Raw genomic sequence first — 22,798 nt, 5'->3', positions numbered from 1 at the left:
ACAGAACGAGCCTAAAAAACAATAATCCCGGACAATAAAGAGACATGGCAAGGAAAAAATCCAAGGCAAATGCAGGTACTACCTCATCCGGTGCTCAAACTTCCACAAAAACCTCATTAAGGAGATTCATAACCGACTATGCCGAAGTGGGCATGAGATACAAGATGGCGGCAGCCAGACAATCTCCGGACAAACAACCAGCGAGCCTAGCTCCGACGGACTGCTCGACAGATGAAGCATACTTCAGAACAATCCTAGCCCACTTACCATCGAAAGCTGACCTCAAAGAGATGTTTTCCGCGAAGAAGTCCAACAAATTTTCACTAGAGTACCAACCCCAGAAGATGCGGGTGAGTTTGCTGAGGCAACATCAAAACTATGTGAAGACAGTACAACAATCACACAGTGAGGCCATAATCTTCCTACAAAGGAAGCTGGAGGACTTAGACAATTATGGCAAACGCAAAAACCTCAGAGTGCGCGGCATACCCGAAATACCTAAAGGGGCCAAGAAAACATTGTAAAAACACTTACCTCTCTCTTCAACCATGTCCTAAACAGGACAAAAAGAGACCACCATAAAATATGACAGGGCTCACAGGGCCGCAAGCCTTGTTACATGAAAAGCCTAGGGATGTGATATGTCGACTTCATAATATCCCTTTAAAAGAAGACATCCTGCAAAAGGCAAAATGACAAAGACAACATAAAAGATTGGATGGGCTTCTCCTTCGATCAGGACAAACAACTACCCCAAAGAGCAAGATGGCAGCGAACGCCGAGAAAAAGGAGACGACAGCTCCCCTCCGGAGCTGACTTACCAAGGACTCCCAGAAGCACAGTGTCCTGATGCTCGAATTAACTCTTCTATATCATTTCCACAAGGAAATCATACCTTCTAGTTTACACAGTTGATTTATCACTATGCCATAACATGTTTAATTTTGTTGAAATCCAAAGGTGGCCGGGGTCCAGTCGGGACAGACCATATAGGCCGCTGGTGGACTCCAGCCACCATAGCAAGGGGATTATCCTAATTGAATTGCATACCTACGTTAAAGGATTACATATAATATTATAATACTTTAAGGCATGTAAGTGTATATAATAAGAAATAACTATACGAAGGACCCAGCCCTCTGGGCACCTATGCCATTTTACCCCCGAGAGGTGTTTACGGCAGCTTGTAGGAACACAATAGTCCCTCACGGGATTAACACCATCTCTAAGATGCAGATACCTAATATGTACATAGGTATTCCACTGTTCCTCACCCCTCCCTGTACCTCCCTCCCCTTGGATACCAACCTTCAAAAACTGAAGGAAGTGGAAGTGCCCCGCACAAAGCGCCCCACACTTTGAAAAAATATAACAAGTGATATTAAATTAATGTCCCTGAATGTACAGGGGCTCAACACGCCTGAAAAGCGCAAAATTCTGGCACAGGAAATAGACAGGCAAAAGGCCGACATAATATTTATTCAGGAAATGCACTTCTCGGGAGGAATTTGCACCCAAATTGAAATCCAAAACAATTGGGCATTCATACTTTAGCAACTACCACAGAGGTAAATCTAGAGGTGTCACTATAATACTAGCATCTTGTGAAGAAAATAGACTTAGTTCGGTATTTTCTCCTATGTTCGGGCTTTTTCTGCAGTATTTTGTGCATGTTGAATCTATTGGTTCGGTAGTTTAAAACTACCGAACACCGACCACCCTCCTGGCTCATAAACTTCAAAAGAACCATCTATTAAGCGCTCTCTGGGCGGTCGCTGTTCGTATAGCCAAATGCCACAGGGAACAGAAAACGGCGGCCATCTTGTTTGCACGAAAGGAGGCAGTGCGACTTGGTTTTCGAGTGTCTGGAACTAAAATCGGACACTCGACCTCCCGAACCACAGCTGAAACTACCGAACGCCTGCTTCCTTTAGTTGCCGAACAGCCAGGAGAGCGCCATTCAGTAGTTTTGTTCATACGGACAAGGGGAGCAATTGCTCCTATGAGCCAGGAGGATCCATTCGGGACTTTTATTCGTTTTATGCCTTTTTCTGAATTGACCGACCGCACACGCTGAATTCGTGAAACTGTTTTGGGCAGGAGCCTCGTGTGTGGTCGGTAAGGACCCCTGAACCGATCTGGGTGAAATTTGGATATGTTGGTCCCCCAGATTGGGGCTATCAGGGGATACCTGGTGTGTGGAAAGGGGTGTTCTAACTTTTGGGAAAATCGTGTGCCCTCTGCCTGTAGATAATTGGGTTATTCCTTAACTTATCTCAATATCTCCCAGGCAGAGAGAGGGCAGGGGTTACTGTAAAGCTGTATGTTAATTGGTTATTGTCTTTGTTTATTGTGGGAGGTCCTCTTGCAGGAGGATTTCTCCATAAAAGCCAGTGTGTCATCAATAAACTTCATTCCTGTTACACCCTTCATGAAGTCTAGGCTCATGTTTGGGGAATATTCTATTTGCTGGGGAGAATCCTCTTGGAAGCTGCATTCATCTACAATATTCCTCTACCTCCTACTGCAGTTATAATCACTTATGCTCAGCTATTGGGGAAGGAGTAGAAGACCGCAGTACCATAACCACTGCCGGTCTTAACAATTGGTGTCAAGTGACCGGATTGAATGGTATGCATAAAGACAACTGGTGAATGGCCCAGCAGTACGAGAGACTAAAAAGGACTAAGCTAAAGGATCTGATGGAAGCCGGAGGTCAGGTGGCAAGCAACAAAAAGAAAGCTACCCTCATAGCAGAACTAATGGAGGGCGACCAAACCAGCAGCATGGCGAATGTCAGCCGGGAGGAAGCAGAGTTTCAACAGAAGGTGATGTGGAGGCTAAACCTATATGGGCCAAACCCTACAACAGAGATGGTGATGCAAGTCCTGACTTAGGTGAACGCAGAAGCAGAGCACAACAGGCAAGCTTAAACCAAGGAGACAACGCTTCCTTAGCTGGAACTATAAATGGAGGGCAGCGGAGAAAGATTAACTATGCTGCTTTTAAAAGTTTTTCGGATGGAGAAATGGAAATTGACGCATACCTACAGAATTTTGAGCGTCAGTGCGCTTTGGAGGGTCTGGAATCAGAACAATGGGCCGCGATTTTAAGCAGCAAACTCACGGGCCGAGCAGCAGAGGCGTACTGAGCAGTTCCTGATACAGCCATACATGACTACATCAGGGTAAAGGAAATTCTGCTAGCCAGGTATGCCGTGACCCCAGAGACTTACAGAAAAAAGTTTTGGGCATTACGGAAAGGGGGCCGAGACTCCTACACTGAATGGGCCTTTAGGATGTATCAGGCAACCCAAAACTGGATACAAGGCTGCCAGGCCACAACGCTAGAGGAGGTGCTGCAACTCCTCTTGCTAGAACAATTTTTTGACCATACACCTGCAGACACCAGGGACTGGGTCAGAGATAGGAAGCCGGCCACAGTCGAGGAAGCGGCCAAGCTGGCAGACGAATATCACAAGGGAAGAAAAGGAGAGGCTAGTGGAAACCGTCCTCTGATAAGGTCCAGTGCTCCAACGCCAGATCCTGTGACCAACCCCAGACCGAACGCGGTACCACCCATGACACAGCCTAACTTTAACCGGAGACCACCATTGGTATGTCACCAGTGCAATCAGACAGGGCAGTACAAAATACATTGCCCTCAGCGAAGCAGAGGCAATTGGGATCGGCCATCACCACCACCACCGAGGGCAGCCGCTCATCACTTTCAACACGAGCTGCAAGTATGATGGAAGATGGAAGTAGGCATTATGTCCGGCCTACCTGCGGAAGTATTGTTGGGGAACGATTTGGGGTGCCTAACTTCACAACTGATTACCCCAGATCCCGCTGGAACCTGCCCCGTGACTCCCAGGGCGCAAGCCCGCCGAGCTGGACAGGCACACTCCGAGGAACCACAGGTAGGAACCGAAAACCCGTTGTATGCCCTAACCCTATCCCCTTCTGGGGCACTCCCCAAGCCCAGCAGACAGATCCCACATTAGCAGGTTACAGGAAGGCAGTAGGTACTCCTAAGGAAGGTAATGCCCAAGAGAACTTCCACTGGGACAAGGGACTGCTATATAGGGTCACAGTGGGGTTGGGAAGTGTGGCAGCCCAAGTTATAAAAAGTCAGCTAGTCGTACTCTGCAAATACAGAGCAGAGCTTCTAAAGCTCAGCCATGATATTCCGCTAGCCGGACATCCGGGTATCAAGAAAACTAAGGACCGCCTTACCCAGACGTTCTTCTTGCCAGGGATTTCAAAAGATTTGCAGATGTACTGCAGGACATGTGACACATGTCAAAGGATAGGGAAAAGGGGGGACCACCCTAAAGCCAAATTACATTCCATACCTATAATAGAGGAGCCATTCTACAGAGTGGCAGTAGACCTGATAGGGCCCCTCAACAAACCCTGCTCCTCCGGAAAGCGCTACATCCTCACGGTGGTGGACTACGCCACCAGGTACCCTGAGGCTGTGGCGCTCTCCAACATTGAGACGGAGACGGTAGCAGAGGCTCTAGTCAGGATATTTTCCTGGGTAGGATTCCCCTGGGAAATACTTTCAGATCAAGGAACGCAGTTCACGTCAACTGTAACTCAACAGTTGTGGCAGAGCTGCGGGGTGAAACCGTTATTTAGCTCCCCCTACCATCCCCAGACCAACGGCCTCTGTGAACGATTCAACGGCACGCTTAAGCAGATGCTCACAGCATTCACAGAGTCATACGGTCAATGGGAGAAATTTCTACCTCACCTCCTGTTTGCCTACCGGGAAGTGCCCCAGGCGTCCACCGGGTTCTCCCCCTTCAAACTCCTATACAGGAGAAAAGTCCGGGGACCCCTGGACCTCATACGGGAGCACTTGGAGGGCAACACAGGAGAGGAAGGGATCCCAGTCTTGCCATACATGCTGGAGTTCCAGGACCGCCTGCAGGCACTGACCGAATCAGTTCGGGAGAACCTGCAGGTGGCCCAGAAATGACAGAAACAATGGAATGACTGGGGGGAACAAGATAAGATAAAAGGAGAAAAAGGCTGCGCCAAAAATGACCTAAAAATACAGTAAAATAAGTCCCAATAAAAGTGAAAAAGTAAAACAGTAAAACGAAGGTGACCCTCTGTAAGGTTGCTGCCTTTTATATATTATTAGCGCTAACCTACTCCCCACTTTTTTCTTGGAACGAGATAAGAACCTGGACGTGGGGCAAAAAGTATTAGCCCTCAAACCTTCCAAAAAGGACAAGCTACAGGGGCTATTTAAAGTGGTGGAATATAGCGACACCACCTATATTGTAGCCAAATGTTCAGATGAAAGGATCAGACGAGCCTTTCATGTGAACATGTTAAAAGCATATTTTGAGCGCTCCAAGGATGTGGCCGCTATCTGTGCCCCGTCCACTGATAATAGTGAAGGACTCCCCTTGCCCGACCTACTGGCAGCTAACCAAGGTACCTTAGAGCAGGTCGGGTTAGGGGAGAAACTAGACCCCACACAGCAGGCAGATGCAAAACAACTGCTCCAGGAATACCGTGGGCTGTTCTCGGTCCTACCCAGGTACACCTCCGCCGCAGTACACTGGGTAGAGACGCAGGGGGAAACCCCATTACGGCAAGAACCGTACCGTATCCCGGCAGCAGTATGGACCAGCATGTGGAAAGAAATACAAGAAATGTTGGAATTAGGAGTTATTGAGGCTTCCCAAAGTCCATTGGCATCCCCGGTGGTTTTAGTACCAAAGCGAGACGGTACGACTCGCTTCTGTATTGCTTACCGGAAACTGAACGACCGGACTATCACGGACGCATACCCCATGCCACGGATCGATGAATTGCTTGATCACATGGCCAGCGGGCACTTCCTTACTACCCTGGACCTGTGAAAAGGATATTGGCAAATCCCGCTAGACTCGGCCGCCATCCCTAAGTCGGCATTCGTCACCCCATTCGGGCTATACCAATTTCTGGTTATGCCTTTTGGGATGAAGAATGCCGCAGCTACGTTTCAACGGATGTTGACTGACATCTGGAGGGAATGCAGGACTTTGCATGTGCCTACCTAGATGATATTGCTATCTATAGCGGCACATGGCTCACCTGACGCACTTGGCTACGGTATTTGGGAGGTTACAAGAAGCCGTCCCCACCCTGAAACCCGAGAAATGCCATGTGGAAATGGCAGAGGTTCAATATCTAGGGCATAGAGTAGGGTCTGGGAAACAGCGCCCCACGAACCAGCCAAAGTAGAGGCCATAGCCAATTGGCCCCAGCCCCGCACCAAGACGCAGGTATTGGCCTTCCTAGGCAGACCAGGGTACTATAGAAAGTTAGTCCCCGAGTATAGCACCCGAGCAAAACCCCTCACCGACCTGACCAAAAAGTCCCTACCCAAACAGGTAGCATGTTCCCCGGAGTGTGCAACGGCATTCCAGAGACTTAAAACTGCTTTGAGTGAAGCTCCAGTATTGGAGGCCCCAGACCCTAAAACAACATTTCTCGTTCATACAAATGCCTCCATGTTTGGGCTGGGAGCCGTGCTGAGCCAAGTGGGGGAAGATGGCATGGAGCACCCGGTGGCATATATCAGCCGTATGTTACTACCACGGGAGGAAAAAGAGTGCCTAGCTCTAGTATGGGCCCTAAAGAAACTCCAACCGTACCTTTATGGCCATGCCTTTAACCCTATTCACTGACCACAACCCCCTCATTTGGCTCAACCAAGTCTCTGGAGACGATCCCCGGTTGCTGCGCTGGAGCCTAGCGTTGCAGCCCTACAATTTTACACTGCAATACCGCCCGGGCAAGCAGAACGGCAATGTGGATGGACTTTCCCGTCAAACCGACTTGGATGTATAATTATGTTACCCGGACATCCCCTAGCCAACCCAGCAGGGTCTAGGAGGGTATGCCGACCCATGTAACTAAGGGGGAGTATTTTGAAGAAAAAAGATTTTGTTCGGTATTTTCTCCTATGTTCGGGCTTTTTCTGCAGTATTTTGTTCATGTTGAATCTATTGGTTTGGTAGTTTAAAACTACCAAACACCGACCACCCTCCTGGCTCATAAACTTCAAAAGAACCATCTATTAAGTGCTCTCAGGGCGGCCGCTGTTCGTATAGCCAAATGCCACAGGGAACAGAAAACGGCGGCCATCTTGTTTGCACGAAAGGAGGCAGCGGGACTTGGTCGTCGAGTGTCTGGAACTAAAATCGGACACTCGACCTCCCGAACCACCGCTGAAACTACCGAACGCATGCTTCCTTTAGTTGCCAAACAGCCAGAAGAGCGCCATTCAGTAGTTTTGTTCATACGGACAAGGGGAGCCATCGCTCATATGAGCCAGGAGGATCCATTCAGGACTTTTATTCGTTTTATGCCTTTTTCTGAATTGACCAGCCGCACACGCTGAATTCATGGAACTGTTTTGGGCAGGAGCCTCGGGTGTGGTCGGTAACTTGTGACTTCCATACTTTTTAAGAACCCCTGAACCGATCTGGGTGAAATTTGGATATGTTGGTCCCACAGATTGGGGCTATCAGGGGATATGTAATTTGTGGGGATACATTTTGGGAAAATTGTGTGCCCTCTGCCTGTAGATAATTGGGTTATTCCTTAACTTATCTCAATATCTCCCAGCCAGAGAGAGGGCGGGGGTTACTGTAAAGCTGTATGTTGATTGGTTATTGTCTTTGTTTACTGTGGGAGGAAGATTTCTCATAAAAGCCAGTGTGTCATCAATAAACTTCATTCCTGTTACACCCTTCATGAAGTCTAGGCTCATGTTTGGGGAATATTCTAGCTGGGGAGAATCATCTTGGAAGCTGTATTCATCTACACAATTCCTCTACCTCCTACTGAAGTTATAATCACTTATGCTCAGCTATTGGGGAAGGAATAGAAGACCGCAGTACCATAACCACTGCAGGTCTTAACACATCTCACCTAGCATATACCATAACAGCCAGTGTAATAGACCCACAGGGGAGATATATTGAAAGGTATGAAAACCTTGAAAACTTTGCAGAGGTAGTGGTGGTGATGGGGAAAACATTCCACTCCAACCAATTAATTGATTGCTGGAGACTCATGCACCCCCAAGGTAGGGACTATACCTATTTTTCACAGGTCGCACATAGTAACTCCAGACTATACATGTTTTTCCTAGACCATAGACATCTCACGATGCTTAAGGAGGCCTCGATAGGACCAAATACCTGGTCAGATCACGCCCCCATCTTCCTCACCCTATCCCTTATCGAGACACAAAAGAACAGCGCAACCTGGTACCTTAATGAAATGCCGTTAGATGAGGTAAGGGTAGTGGACAATCTAACTACAGCTATCCCTCTATACTTCCAAGAAAACAAAAAAAGGGACTGTAACGGATCGACGGGCACCCCGACTGGGTACCTCCGTTGAAGGATGCGCCTAGCGCTTCCTGAGGACTCCAAGCACTGCAGCAGACACCACAACCACCGAACCGGAGAAGCATACGAATGCTCTCAAGCATGCTGTAAACAGCTGAACAGGAAAAGCATACAATCAGTTTACACTCCTGGCAATCAGCATACAATCCAATTCCCCCAATAACGAGACAACACTTAATTTTGAGGTCAAGCAGAACTGACTGTACTGGCACATACAGCATCTTTTATTCACAATCCACAAACATAGTACTTCCCACAGGGTTTTGAAATACAACCAATGAATCCGTACAATACACACAGACACTCCCACACAAAATCCTCCCCTCTGCCTGTGATATGATTACTGAACACAATGGTTAATATAATTATCACAGGCAGAGAAATACAGTATTATAAAACATATCACAGGGACCCCCAAACATACAATAACCCCATAAAAATATATATATCCTCGGAACCGGGAGATCTAGGTGAACCACATATCCAAAATTCACCCAGCTCCGTTCAGTAGTTTGGAAGATACAGTTTAATACAGATTCCGCAGAACATATACAGGCTATATGAAAAATAATTATTGTATAATGTGTCCCCTGTTGTATAGTTTAAAACTATTGCACGATGTCTTTGTGCACCAAATACCGGCGAAATGGCACTGTGTAGAAAAGTCCAAACAGTGTCTGTGAGCAGTGGCGTACATACCAGGGTCGCAGGGGTCGCGGCTGCGACCGGGCCCGGCCCACCAGGGGGCCCGGCCGCCCCTGCGACCTGGTATGTACGCACTGGGCCAGCCTCTTCTCCTGGGGGGCCCAGGAGCCGGCCACCTCCGGGCCCCCCGAGGCTGACCCTGCTTACACCCGGCGGGCAGTCAGGCTGGCCGGTGCATGAGGGAGCACTCTCCCCTGAGTGCTTCCTCTTCAGCTCCCTCGCGCACCGCACTGATACCGGAGCCGGAAGATGACGTCATCTTCCGGCGCCGGTATCAGTACGCGGCGCGCAAGGGAGCTGAAGAGGAAGCACTCAGGGGAGAGTGCTCCCTCACGCTCCGGCCAGCCTGACTGCCCGCCGGGTGACCGGCCCCCCAGGAGCCCAGCAGCACCACTGGACCCCAGGGAATCCCCTCAGCACTCCAAAAGGTAAGGAGGCTGGGGGGATTAAATTTTTTTAAAAATGCGTTAGTGTGTGTGTGTGTGTGTGTGTGTGTGTTAGTGTGTGTGTGTTAGTTTTACTGTGAGTGTTAGTGTTAGTGTGTGTGTTAGTGTGTGTGTTACTGTGTGTGTTAGTGTGTGTGTTAGTGTTAGTGTGTGTGTTAGTGTTAGTGGGTGTTACTGTGTGTTAGTGTTACTGTGAGTGTTAGTGTGTGTGTTACTGTGAGTGTTAGTGTGTGTGTTAGTGTGAGTGTCAGTGAGTGTGTCTGTTGAGTGTGTGTCTGCTAGTGAGTGTCAGTGAGTGTGTTACTGTGTGTGTCTGTTACTGAGTGTTTGTGTTAGTGAGTCTGTTTGATGTCTGTTAGTGAGTGTGTGTTTGTCAGTGAGAGTGTATGTTTTGTAAGTGAGTGTGTATGTATGTCTGTCGCTGAGTGTGTGTCTGTTAGCTAGTGTGTATGCATCTGTTCGTGAGAGTGTGTGTGTGTCTTCAGCACTTACCTTTCTCCAGCTCCGGTCTCCTTTGGCGCTGGGGATCCCTCTGCCGCTCAGCTCCGAATGCGCATGCACGGCAAGAGCCGTGCGCGCATTCAAACCGCCCATAGGAAAGCATTACTCAATGCTTTCCTATGGAGGTTCAGTGTCTTAGAATCGCGGAAGCTCCTCTAGCGGCTGTCAGTGAGACAGCCACTAGAGGCTGGATTAACCCTCAGTGAAACATTGCAGTTTCTCTGAAACTGCTATGCTTTCAGCTGCAGGGTTAAAACTAGAGGGACCTGACACCCAGACCACTTCATGAGCTGATGTGATCTGGGTGTCTGTAGTGGTCCTTTAAGTGTGTGTGCATCTGCATGCACTGGTGTACATACCGCGGTCGCAACCCTGCAACCCCTGCGACCAGGTGCCCGCCGCCATGTGTTGCGGCCCCGGCCTGTGCAGAGTAAGCGTGCCGGGGGTGGGGCACAGATCAATTTTCGCACCGGGGCCCCATAGGTCATGTGTACGCCACTGTCTGTGAGTTAAAATGGCCGCCATCCATTGTTCTCACCATGTGCTTCATCCATTGTTCTCACCATGTGCCTCTGATACATGAAATGGTGGACACCCAGTAACTCCACAGTATGTCCCCAGATGGTTCTTAAAGGGCCAGCAGCCGCATAAAAAAATACAATATGCCCAAATACTGTATTTAAAGGGCCAAATCTACCAGGGGCCATAGTCAGCAGGCAGGAGGTGGGCAAACAGGCTTCTCCAATGCCCAGTGGCGAGGTTGGTTTCGCCACAGGGACTCGGACGACTCCTGGGTTTGGGAGGCCCACAATGGGATAGCCCAGGGGATCCTAATCAAATCGAGCACCCACAAAAAAAAGAGAGGGTAGCACAAATACAAACACTCATGAATGCCATCCAAACCTCAGAACTGACACATAAAACAACACCCACTCCAGAAATATACAAGCATCTAACAGCACTGCGCATAGAATTACGTAACCTACTCAATCTAAAGGCACACAGCTAACTAAAGGAGCATTTTACGCCCATGATAATAGAAGTGGGAAACTATTTGCCAAGGCACTTAAAGACAAACACAAGAGGATATACATAGCACACATTAATACAACAACGGGGGCACGACAAGACATTACAGAAGACATAGCAAAAGCATTCTGCGAGTACTATGGCAAACTATATAATCAACTTCACAACCACAATTAAGGAATATATTACAAACAACTTATCACGCACATTAACCAAAGCACAGGCAAATGGCCTAGAATCGCCCTTCAGGGAGAGGGTACTAAATGTAGCTGTAAAAACCCTACCCACGAGCAAGAGCGCAATATTACCCAGACGGGCTGACAGCGTGATATTACAAAACATTCCCCATAGTTCCTGGACATGCTAAACACAGTGCCACCCTAGTCCTCCCTACCTCCACCAATGCTGAATGCATTGTTCACTGTCCTACCTAAACCAGGGAAGGACCATACATTATACATTATGCAGTAGTGTATAATTAAAAATTTTACTCTGAAAGGACCAATATTTTATATTGAAAAAAGCAAAAAATAAAAATAAAAATATATATATATATATATTTATATATATAATCTAGGGTGGCAAGACATAGCCTTACATATTGCATGCGACAATATATGGCGCAATGACTGTATGAGGGTGTTGTGTGTGTGTGTGCAAGGGTGCTGTGTGCTGTTTGCTATGTGCTGTGTGAGGGTGCTGGTAGTGTGCTGTGTACTGTGTGAGGGTACAGTGTGTGTGTGTGTGTGTGTGTGTGTGTGTAAAGGTGCTGTGTGCTTTCTGAAGGTGCTGATAGTGTGCTGTGTGTGTGTGAGGGTGTTGGTAGCGTGCTGTGTGAAAGTGATGTGTGTGTGTGTGTGCGTGTGCTGGTAGTGTGCTGTGTGTATGTGTGTGAGGGTGTGTGTATGTAAGGGTGCTGTGTGTGTAAGGGCGCTGTGTGCTATGTGAAGGTGCTGGTAGTGTGCTGTGTGCTGTGTGAGGGTGCTGTGTGTGTGTGAGGGTGCTGGTAGTGTGATGTGTGTAAGGGTGCCGTGTGTGTGTGTGTTTGTAAGGATGCTGTGTGCTCTCTGAGGGTGCTGGTAGTGTGCTGTGTGTGAGGGTGCTGGTAGTGTGCGGTGTGCTGTTTGAGGGTACTGTGTGTGTATGTATGTGTGTGTGTGTGTGTAAGGGTGCTGTCTGCTCCTTGAGGGTGCTGGTAGTGTGCTGTGTGTAAGGGTGGTGTGTGTGTGTGTGTGTGTGCGTGTGGGTGCTGTGTGTGTGTGCTGTCTGTGTGTGTGTGTCTGGGTGCTGTGTGTGTAAAGGGTGCTGTGTGTGTGGGTGTTTGAATTTGTTTGGAAGGATTGTGTATGGGGGTGGGGGGACAGATTAGGAAATAGCCCCCCTCCCTTTCTTACCTTTTGCCTGGGAGGGGGATCCTTGCTGCCATCCCTGATCCCTGGTGTTCGAAGTATGAGTGAACTCTAGCCTGCTGGGCTAGAGTTCATTCTCGCGAGATCTGAGCATTGCTACGGCGATGCAACCCAAAGACTAAACGCGTATAATCACTTTCACAAAAGAAACTCTAATCTTCCAAAAACAATGGATGCAGGGACTCCACATACACATGTCAGCCCGAGATTGGTCACAAATATTCACTAGACCAATGGTAGCATCAGTAAGCCTCTTTAGAAGAGAATCGTTCTATAAGCACATCACAAGGTATTAAAGGACACCGGACGTGCTCCATCAGTTCTGGCCCACACTTAGGGATAAATGCTGGAGGTGCGAGGGAGGGATTGCATCGAGCATATCTGGTGGAAATGCCCAAACCTCTGTACATATTGGAACAATGTTCTGGCTGTAATAAAATACATCCTAAAACCACCAAAAACCTTGACCCCATTCCAGATATTGCTGGGGTGGCCAAACACATTCCCTGAGATGAGAAAGCAAACCCTACTCTGGTTATTACTTGGGGAGGCAAATGGGCTGATCCCAGCACACTGGAGGCAAACCGAGCATCCATCAGTCACTCAGTGGGTTAATAGAGTGGAAGATATGAGAGAGATGGAAAATGTGTGCTTGTCCTCTCTAAGTAAAAGAGTCAAATGTTTGACCATATGGGAGCCATGGCTGAACTACTGATCAGATAGAGCAGATTAGTCACAACCCAAAAGATATATATTCCAAGGTATCCTGCACCCCTTCCTCCACCCCATGTCATGTGTCCTTAAGGGGATAAAGAAACTGGAATTGTAGACTCATGTGTAAGGAAAAACTGTTACTTGAATGTTGCAACACATCTCAGTATTTGGAAATGTTTTGGATCTGTATGGAATGAACAATAACCTGTTATCCCCCACCCCTTTATTTTCTGTATCCCATGTTTTTGAAAACAAAACAATAACATTTGAATTAAATAAAAAAATATATGTAAAAAAAACAACATACAGTGTCACTGAATACGCACCTGCAAACACATATTGCTACACAGAAGCTATTTGTAAAATGTATTTAAAAGAGGACACTTCAAGCATCATAAGAATATATAGCTATACTTATATATAGCACAGGTGAGATATGTATCCTGTTGCCTATACAAATATTTATATGGCATGTACACATATGATGTGAATCTCCACTAGTTCTTTCAAGCTTCTTTACAGCTTTTTTATTCTATTTATTTTTATAAGGCATCCTATGATGCATTTGCCACTTGCTTTGCTATGAAAAAAATATATGAAACGAGCTTACCAACAATACAACTACTTGTATTTGCATTTTATATAGTGAAATAATGTTAACAGATACCCCCTAAAGACATCTTGATCTAGTATAAACAATTTCAGCTTTACAAGTCTTTTTGCCTTTTCCCTTATTAATTTTGTTTCCTATCTATGAACTTTACTAGTAACATAATATCCATCATAAGAACCAGTACACTGTACACTCGTGTTTAGGTATTGTTATCCATTTGCAAAGATTTGTAAAATAATATTTTCATCTTGTGGTTTTATACTATTTTTAACATATATGCAATGTTTTTAAATTATCTTAAAGGGACACTAAGTATTCAAACTACTTTAGCTTAATAAAGTCATTTTGGTGAATAGATCATGCTCCTACACTCACTCACCTCTCAATTCTCTGCCATTTAGGTGTTAAATCCCTTTTATTTCTGCTCATGCAGGCTTAAAACACATCCCTTGGCTGTGAGTCACGCAGCCTGCATGGAAAAAAAAATCATCTTCAATCAGATGTTAAGATACTTTAGAAGTTTTTATCCCCCTGCTCTGAGAAGTGAATATTATCTTACGCATAGGAGGCTCCTGCATTTTTTACACAATCTGAAAGATAACTAAAAGTTAACTTGGTTCTATTTCTTTTATTATTATTTTTAAACATGTTTTTATTTTTAATTTACATTGTCTGCATGGCTGTCCTGGTATTATCTATCGTTTGTTATCCTTTATTTATAAATTTCCCTGATCCAGTGTCTAAAATATTCCAGACTTGATTGTAAATGATTGTAAAAAAAAAAGTCTAAAGACACAGAGGCAATGCACAGCAAATGGTTTACAAAAGATCCACTTGTTTCTCTATTACTGAAGTAAACCCATTATAACACTCCATATAAGCATTCTGGATCACCCATGCTAACAAATAAACTTTGTGTTTCTTTTTTGTTTTTCTTTGCCCTGGGTGCAGGTGACATCTGCTGGAAAGTGGAAATAATAGGTTTTCTACTGATGTATCTCAGTCAATGGGAATGGGGAACAACTCATAACTTCCTTTATGATCCCAGCAAGTCAGGTGAGTTTTTGACCTCCGTGTAACAGAAAACATACCAAAGAATAAGGTGACCTTTTGTTATTATTATTATTATTATTCTAATTCTGCAGCGCTTTACAATAGTAACAATAGGACGTACTAGTAACAATAGGACGAACTTGAAAACCAGAGTAATCTGAATGTACCTCTACTGGTTAAATACTTTGTTATTATTATTATTATTATTATTATTATTACTATTATTATTATGAAGGAGGGGGTGAAACCGGAGAAACTGACGGAAGCCAAGCACAGAGAGATGGACACAGGTTTCTTCAGGAAGGAAGAGATCTTTATCCGATTCACCGACCGGGACTCAGAGGGACTAAAGTCACCCAAAAACAGCAAAAATCTGAGTCCTGATCGTACAGTGTAGGTCCCTTATATAGACATATAGCTCCTCCTATAATCAGTTCCACCTACATGTACTCTAACCCAATCAACAGAATAAAGACTAACTTCCTGTTTGACCACTTGGCTTGCCCAGCACAATGGAGGAGGGGAATACTCGTATATCCTGTAATCCTGCACATGCTCCTTACACTACTGATTGTATCGTTGCCACGTGCAACCAACCGACCGATACATCAGCATATGCACGTGCACATACCACGTGGCAATCTTGGCCTACTAAATTTATTTCTACCGAGATTCCACCACATTCCCCCCTTTGATGCTTCTGATATTTCATAATCCCAGATGCATCACTTAATCAGGGTTTGCTTACACCTCAAGTTGCCATAAACTAGACTAGACTTTGCGACTCTCTAGAGATACGAACCCCTCAGCATTCCTCTTCCTGTACGTGTTCTCCTTGAATTAAAGCCTCGTACCTGCAAACAGCCATTATCTGTGCAGCAGCCTTTCTCTCTGCTATATTCTCTATAATGCTCTGCACAGACCTAACTACCAAAGGAATCAGACACGGCAGGAGGAGGCACAGCATCAAGATTAGCATGACTTCACCTACCAGTGCCTTGAGTACTCCAAGCTGCTCGTACCAATTACCAAACCAACTACTCGGATTATACCCTTTCCATACTTGAGTAGGCACATGTGCTAGTTTAACCATATGGCTAGTAAACTCAGCTATTGCTTGCCCTTCATCATCTATTTAAATACAACAATTGCGTAGATTAAACTTCCCACATACACCTCCCTCTACTGCCAATAGGTAATCCAAGGCTAATCTATTCTAGTAGACGGCTGTCCTCATCCTAGTGTTATGCTTTGCTAGGAGATCAAGCGCTTGTGATGTTTCATTGGTAATTATCTCAACCACTGCCTGTAATCTTATGATACGGTTAAGAATGTATATCGGAGTTCTGTATCCATAAGTACCATCCTCTGCCCACGTAGCTGGCCCATAATAATCTATAATACGCTGGGGAGGCCACTCATTATCTTCCCAGGTACCTATATCTAGGGGTCTCCTTTTCTTTCTATGATTTACATCATACACTTTAACTCCCAAAGTCTCCCCTGTTTCAATTGGCAACAAGAAGAAGGATGGTTTGAGCATACCTAATACACATGCCCCTTCCCAGTCCTGTGGTAACTCCGAATAGGCTTTCTTACCACAGATCCAGTACAAATTTGCTGGGGCTTTCCAACTAGATGTAGCAGATAGGTCAAACCACACATCCTTTAAACTGGTATAAATTGCAAACGGATTAGGTGGTTCTGAGACATTTGAAGCTGACCACCAAGTTGTATCTTTTGTACTATCATTATAAGCTTTTTTCCCTAGACAAGTCAATTCTCCTACAGATGTATTAAACATTATTCCTTTCCTTGCTATGCAAACATAACCTATAATGGAGGTCTTTAACCGCCACTCAGATTTACCTCTAACACCCACTTGATAATAATTTTGAGAAGATATTAACTGTTCAACTGTCTCAGAACCGGAATACATTACCTCCTTTGCTTCCCATGGCCATTGGTCTCCCATATTAGTACCTCCACACACATAGCAGTTGGTTACATTAAGACTACCAGCAATGCTTTCGGCTAGATCTATAAATACGTTTTTCGCATTATGGGGGATCTTATTTTCCACACTCATCTCCTCATAGAAGGAATGAAAGACATGATGGGGGTGTATGAATGCAGTGTGTGTGTGGTGATACTCTGCAAAGGGAAGACGTGATGACGTGATGACGCTCACGCCGGGTGGGGAGGGGCTACGATCGTAGATGAGAGGTTGAGGAGAGGTTGAGGCCGCCATCACCGCGTGGAGCCGAGAGACACTGAGAGACGGAGGAGAGATTTCGAACATGCTCGTATGGACACAACATAAGCAGACACTAAGAGTCTGGAAGATGTGGTGAGATTATGACCTATTGGAGTACATACATCGGATTGCACCAGATTTTTTCCCCACTATATAGAGGGGAGTCAGTTTGTGCTAGTGTGATATCAAGACACTTTGACACCAGGGATAATAACGGTCAAACCACCAAAGCCTCTCAAGATTACCAGGGTGCAAAGCTCCTGGTGCAACGTTGCCCCTAAGGGGCAGGACAACGGGAAAGTTAACAGAAAGGGGGAGAGGGGAAAAAAAAAAAAGGGGGTTGCCCCTTTTTCCCCTCAAAAGTATATCACGGACACTACAATCCCTGGAGGAAAACGAAAAGAGAGGAAGGGGGAGAGGAGAGAGTAATTATTTCTGATTATGTTATAAAGTTACTCTTGAATATAAACTTAGAGGTGTCAGAAATTAGGGGATTATATGCTAAACCTCTATATGCTTTATGAAATATATGAAATATATGCTCCCACTGAAGTGATCTACTGCAGAAACGGAGATATCTCCCTAAGCTCTAATTTAATTTATGCTAATATAGCCATGTTGAAAAGACAAGTTCTTATTGAAGATACTCTATTTACGCTTTAAATTAATTCAATTCAATCTAGCTACCCTGAAAAACAACATACACCAGGGCACCACAGGTTAAACCACTATATGTGCTGGGAAATATACGTTCCCATTGAAGAGACCTACTGCAGAGATACAGAGACACAGATATCCCTTTAAGCCTCAAACTAACTCTCCCTATTATATTGACTTTGAAAATATATAAATTCATTGAAGAGACCAAGATACGTATTTATATTCTAAAAATATATGCTCCCAGTGAAGAGATCTACTGAAGAGACTCAGATACACCCCTAACTTCTAAACTATCTCATTCTAATATTGTTACTTTGAAAATTTCAATATTATTAGAACATATATCTACTTATCATGGAGAAATGTCAACTAAAAAAATTCCAGATAAAACCTCAACCAGGTCAGATAAAAAAGGTCAGAAACATGAAAAGAGACTTTCCGCTTTTTTTGTACCACAAGACAACCTGGAAGGTGTGGAACAATCCCCTCTGGAACCGTTACATATAGGGGCTTTACCCTCCCCCACTAAGATCTCAGATAAAGGGGAAGTTACTCCTATTTTTCTAAAGAAATGTTTGGAAGACATCTCTAATGATATCAAAATGGAGCTGAATAATAAATTTTTAGACCTAAAAACAGATTTAGCCATGCTAAATGATCGTATCCAGAAAATAGAAGAAAAGGTAGAGGCTTTAGAATTTCAACTACAAAAAGCAAACGAGATCCAAACTAAGACGACAATGAAACTGAAAGATCTGGAAGATAAAATATGTGACCTAGAAGATAGATCAAGAAGATTGAACCTGAGATTCAGAAATATACCAGAGGAAATATCAGATGTTCAACTACAGGACTTTTTAATAAAATATATTGAATGCCTGGGGATTTCTACTACACAGCAAGACTCTAAGATGTCACGCTACCATCGTCTTTCATATAGAAAACAGAATCAATTATATCCGCGAGAAGTAATTGTGGCGTTTACTACGTATGTATTTAAGATACAGATCCTCCAAGCAGTTAGAAAGACAACGATAAATGATGAAAAATATAAAGACATAAGAGTTCTCACAGATGTCTCTTTTACAACGAGGCAAAGAAGAAACCTTTTCTCTATGATTTTCCCAACTCTGAAGAAATATAACTTAAAGTTTAAATGGAACTCGCAATCAGCTTTAATAATTTGCTATAAAGATTTATGGAAGTCCTTCAAGACACCGGAGACTGCCCAAGCCTGGCTTACAGACAATGACATGTAGCCACCCTACCATCATCTAGTTAATGAGGGGTCATCCCACTAATTTGAGATATTATATAATATTTTTAGTTTTATTAGTTTAGTGTTATCACTTTACTATGCACTTAGAGTGACATATTGGCTTTGGATTTTGCACTTGGATTTAGAATTACTAATTAATTCACTTATTATTAGTAGTAACCCAGACACATTAAGTCAGTTCACAGTTAGTGGCTTTAATAATTATGATAGAATTAATCTCACACCTATATAATAGAACTAATTAGAGTTTATCCACAAAACACTTAAAAGGAAAATGGGAAAATTAATAAGTAAAACACCAATAGATTTGGATTAATATAATGCTCTTCAAAAAAGTTAATGATACACGGGTTCGTTTTTATTATTATGTTTTCTTTTTTTTTTTTTTGTTTGTTCTTGAAGTAAATAAGGATATAAGGGATTGTTGATGATAGTATATAATATTTTTAGTATCTCTGGCTTATTTCTATTTCTCACTTTATTTTATGCATAAAATGAAATACAGGCCAAGGCCTCTGAATTAGGACTTAGGACCTTTAGCTAAACCACTTTCTATTAGTATTAACTATGACACTGTAATTAATCGCACATTCAGCATCCTTAGTTTTTCTCGTTATAATTAATCTCATACTTATAGAGTGGACATAGTGAAGACCTGATCCATAAAACTCTCTTTACGATGTTAGGAATAACAATAAGTAATAGATGAAACGATATAGAGAGCTACAACGTTTCTTAAAACTAATGCCATATGGGCCTGTTATTACAATTTTTTTTCCCTTCGCTCTCTCTTCTAATAAGATACTCCAAATCTATATACCCCTCCCTGTGGGACTCTATGGGACTCCCAGTATATGGAATACTTTTTTGTATTCCAGGTTTCTATGTAAATATATATGTTTTTATGTTGTTTTGTCAGTCATGTAATATGTGTAACCGGTCGGATATATCGCTTATATGGTCAGGGAGCATGAGAAAGAAGATTAGGTTGAAATATGGTTAGAGTTTTAACTATTAATGCTCAAGATCTCAATTCCCCTGTTAAACAAAGCTATTTATACAATACCCTTGTTCAACAACGTATACAAATAGGGTTTATTCAGGAAACCCACTGGATGGCGGATTCGAAGAAATTTTGGTCGTATAAAAATTATCCTTTGATTTTTTCCGCTTCTATACAAGGGAAAAAAAAATGTGGTGTCTCAATAATTTTTTCCAGAGAAGTTAATTTTGACTGTTGCTTTAACTATTTAGACCCAGACGGGAGGTTTATCATACTGGTTGGTCAAATGAATGGGATAGATTACACTTTGGTTAATGTGTATCTACCCAACAAGGATCCAATTAAAACATTGCTCAAAATTCTAGACATGGTGGAGCAAGTAAAAAAGGGTATAGTTATGATTGCAGGGGATTTTAACTGTATTTGTGATACCTTAATGGATAAACAATTAGCTAAAAATCAAAAAATAGACAAATCCCTGAAAAGACAGGCAGCATCATTAAATAGAGTGTTAAAGAAAGCGGAATTGTATGACTGTTGGAGATTATTCCATCCTAATGAAAAGAATACGACCCATAGATCAATCCCTCATAATTCATCGGCGAGGATAGACATGATTATGGGTAATCTAAATTTAATCCAGACGATGTCTACAATCTCTATCGTTGAAAATACTTGGTCAGACCATGATATGGTAATTGCAGATATGGTGGGAACCCGAAGACCCCCCACGATCTGGAGATTGGCAGATTATCTATTAAAGGATAAAACTAATGTAGATCATATAGAGAAGCTAATGGATTATTTTATCAAGGAGAATTCATCTGAGGATATATCTAAAGAATGCCTATGGTGTTCCTTTAAAGTAGTCATCAGGGGATACTGGATAAAACTAGCAAGTCATCAAAAAAATAATGTAGATAAGATCTTGTCAGATCTCTATATAGAATTCTATAACCTCGCTAAAGCTAATAAGCAATCTTTTTCTGAAAGGAGAACATCTGCTATTAAAATCTGCCAAGAAAAGATAAACACACAGCTCAAAATTAGGATAGAACGTAATCTAAAAAAACTTAATATTAGTTATTTTTTTTTTTTTTTTTTTTTTTTTGACATTCTTTATTTTACGGTTTTTCTTATTTTAGATCAAGTGGGGGGTACAGTAAAGAAAAAGGGTATAGGATGGGGGTTACAAAAGGGTTACAGAACACGCAATAGCTATGCTTGACAGATACATGTGCGTTTGAAGTTACACAGTAGGTTTTTGTTGGTTACATGAGGTTGTCTGAGGTTGGAGGACCAATGTAGTATTCCGTGTTTGTATCGGCATGTCGTAGTAACTCATATTAGTTGTGCAATTATTCATTTATTATTTGATTGTGGTCCTGGTGCATTTGTCAGCTAAGGTGTATGTGGCAGGTGTGAGTGCTTAGGTGGGTCGGGCGGGCGGGCTGTAAGCTACAGTCATGCGTGGGGTGGGGCCTGTTCCGGCCCAGCCCGCCTCGTGCACTTCCGTTTCGGGTACAGGTGAGCTACCTGGGCCGCTAGGTCTTGTCCATTCACTGCTGCTCGGTCGCTATGTGTGCCGTTCCCTCAGTCCTAGGTACTGCCGTTGGGGTCGTCTAGTCGCGTTTTTAAGTGTGTCTATCATGTCTGGATGTTGCCTACGTGTGGCGTGACTGTTCGGTGGTACCCGTGTACACAGGTCTATCGCGGCGCCTGCTGTGAGTCTGGTCATGAGCTATGGAGTATCGTACAGCGACCTGGGGGCTGGCGGTGTCTCATCCCGTCCGCGTGGGGTTCCGTCTGCCGGTTGTTTCTTTGTCTGTGTATAATCCATCACGCTATGCGTGTTCCAGTCCAGTTCTGGGTATGGTTCAGTCGTGTCTGTCTCGGTTCCGAGGGGGGAAGGGGAGGGGGGGAGGAGAGTTGGGGGTGAAGCGAGGGGGGGAGGGAATAGTTGAGAAAGAGATGGGTGGGGGAGTGTGGGGGTGCGGGGCTGATGAGGGCTAAGGTATGTGCTGAGGTCTCAGGGGGTTGTCCTGTCTGCAGTTATGAACAGAAGCCAGGGGGTCCACGTCAGGTTGCATTTCTCTGTGCGGCCTTGGAGGGAGGCCGTCATTGCTTCCATGTTGCGTATTTCTCCCACCCTATCCACCCATTGTTGGAAGGTGGGGGCGGCGGCCTTTTTCCATAGAGTGGGTATCAGGGACTTTGCCGCTGTCAGCAGGTGTTTTGTCAGGGATTTCTTGTACGTTTTAAGTGACATGGTCGTGTGGTGTAGCAACATGGGGAGTGGTTGGAGCGGGAGCTCCGGGTCCGATATTTCCCGGATGTTGGTGTTAACCATCTCCCAAAAGGGGGTGATGGCTGAGCATGACCACCAAATATGAAGCATAGTGCCTCTCTCTTCTCCACATCGCCAGCAGGTCTCCTCGATGTCCGGGTTCATGCGGTGCAGCACATCCGGGGTCCTGTACCAGGTTGTCAGCAGTTTGTAGCTCATCTCTTGGTACTTTGAGCTAATTGAGCTTTTATGAGTGAGCTGAAATATTTGATCCCATTCTTGGGCGGTCAGGGTTTCCCCGGTCTCTCTCTCCCATCTGGCGATGAATTTCGGCGGTGGTCTGTTGTCTCCTTCCATAAGCATTGCGTATAGCGTAGAGATTCCCCGTTCTAGGTGACGACCGGCCGTGCA

General features: G+C 44.4%; 1 protein-coding gene across 1 annotated transcript in view; it reads left to right on the top strand.

Moving 5' to 3' along the window:
- Positions 1-14,778: 14,778 nt before the first annotated feature.
- LOC134611180 (cytosolic phospholipase A2 gamma-like) overlaps positions 14,779-22,798 on the top strand; it is an 86,039-nt gene continuing 78,019 nt past the window's right edge. Inside the window, exon 1 of the mRNA XM_063454804.1 lies at positions 14,779-14,904. Within this exon, the coding sequence (XP_063310874.1) occupies positions 14,841-14,904 (64 nt within the window). The 5' untranslated portion in view covers positions 14,779-14,840. The remainder of the gene's footprint in view (positions 14,905-22,798) is intronic.

Source organism: Pelobates fuscus, chromosome 5, assembly GCF_036172605.1.
Source record: "Pelobates fuscus isolate aPelFus1 chromosome 5, aPelFus1.pri, whole genome shotgun sequence".
In the NCBI taxonomy this organism is placed as follows: domain Eukaryota; kingdom Metazoa; phylum Chordata; class Amphibia; order Anura; family Pelobatidae; genus Pelobates; species Pelobates fuscus.
This window is presented reverse-complemented; position numbering and strand designations above follow the sequence as displayed.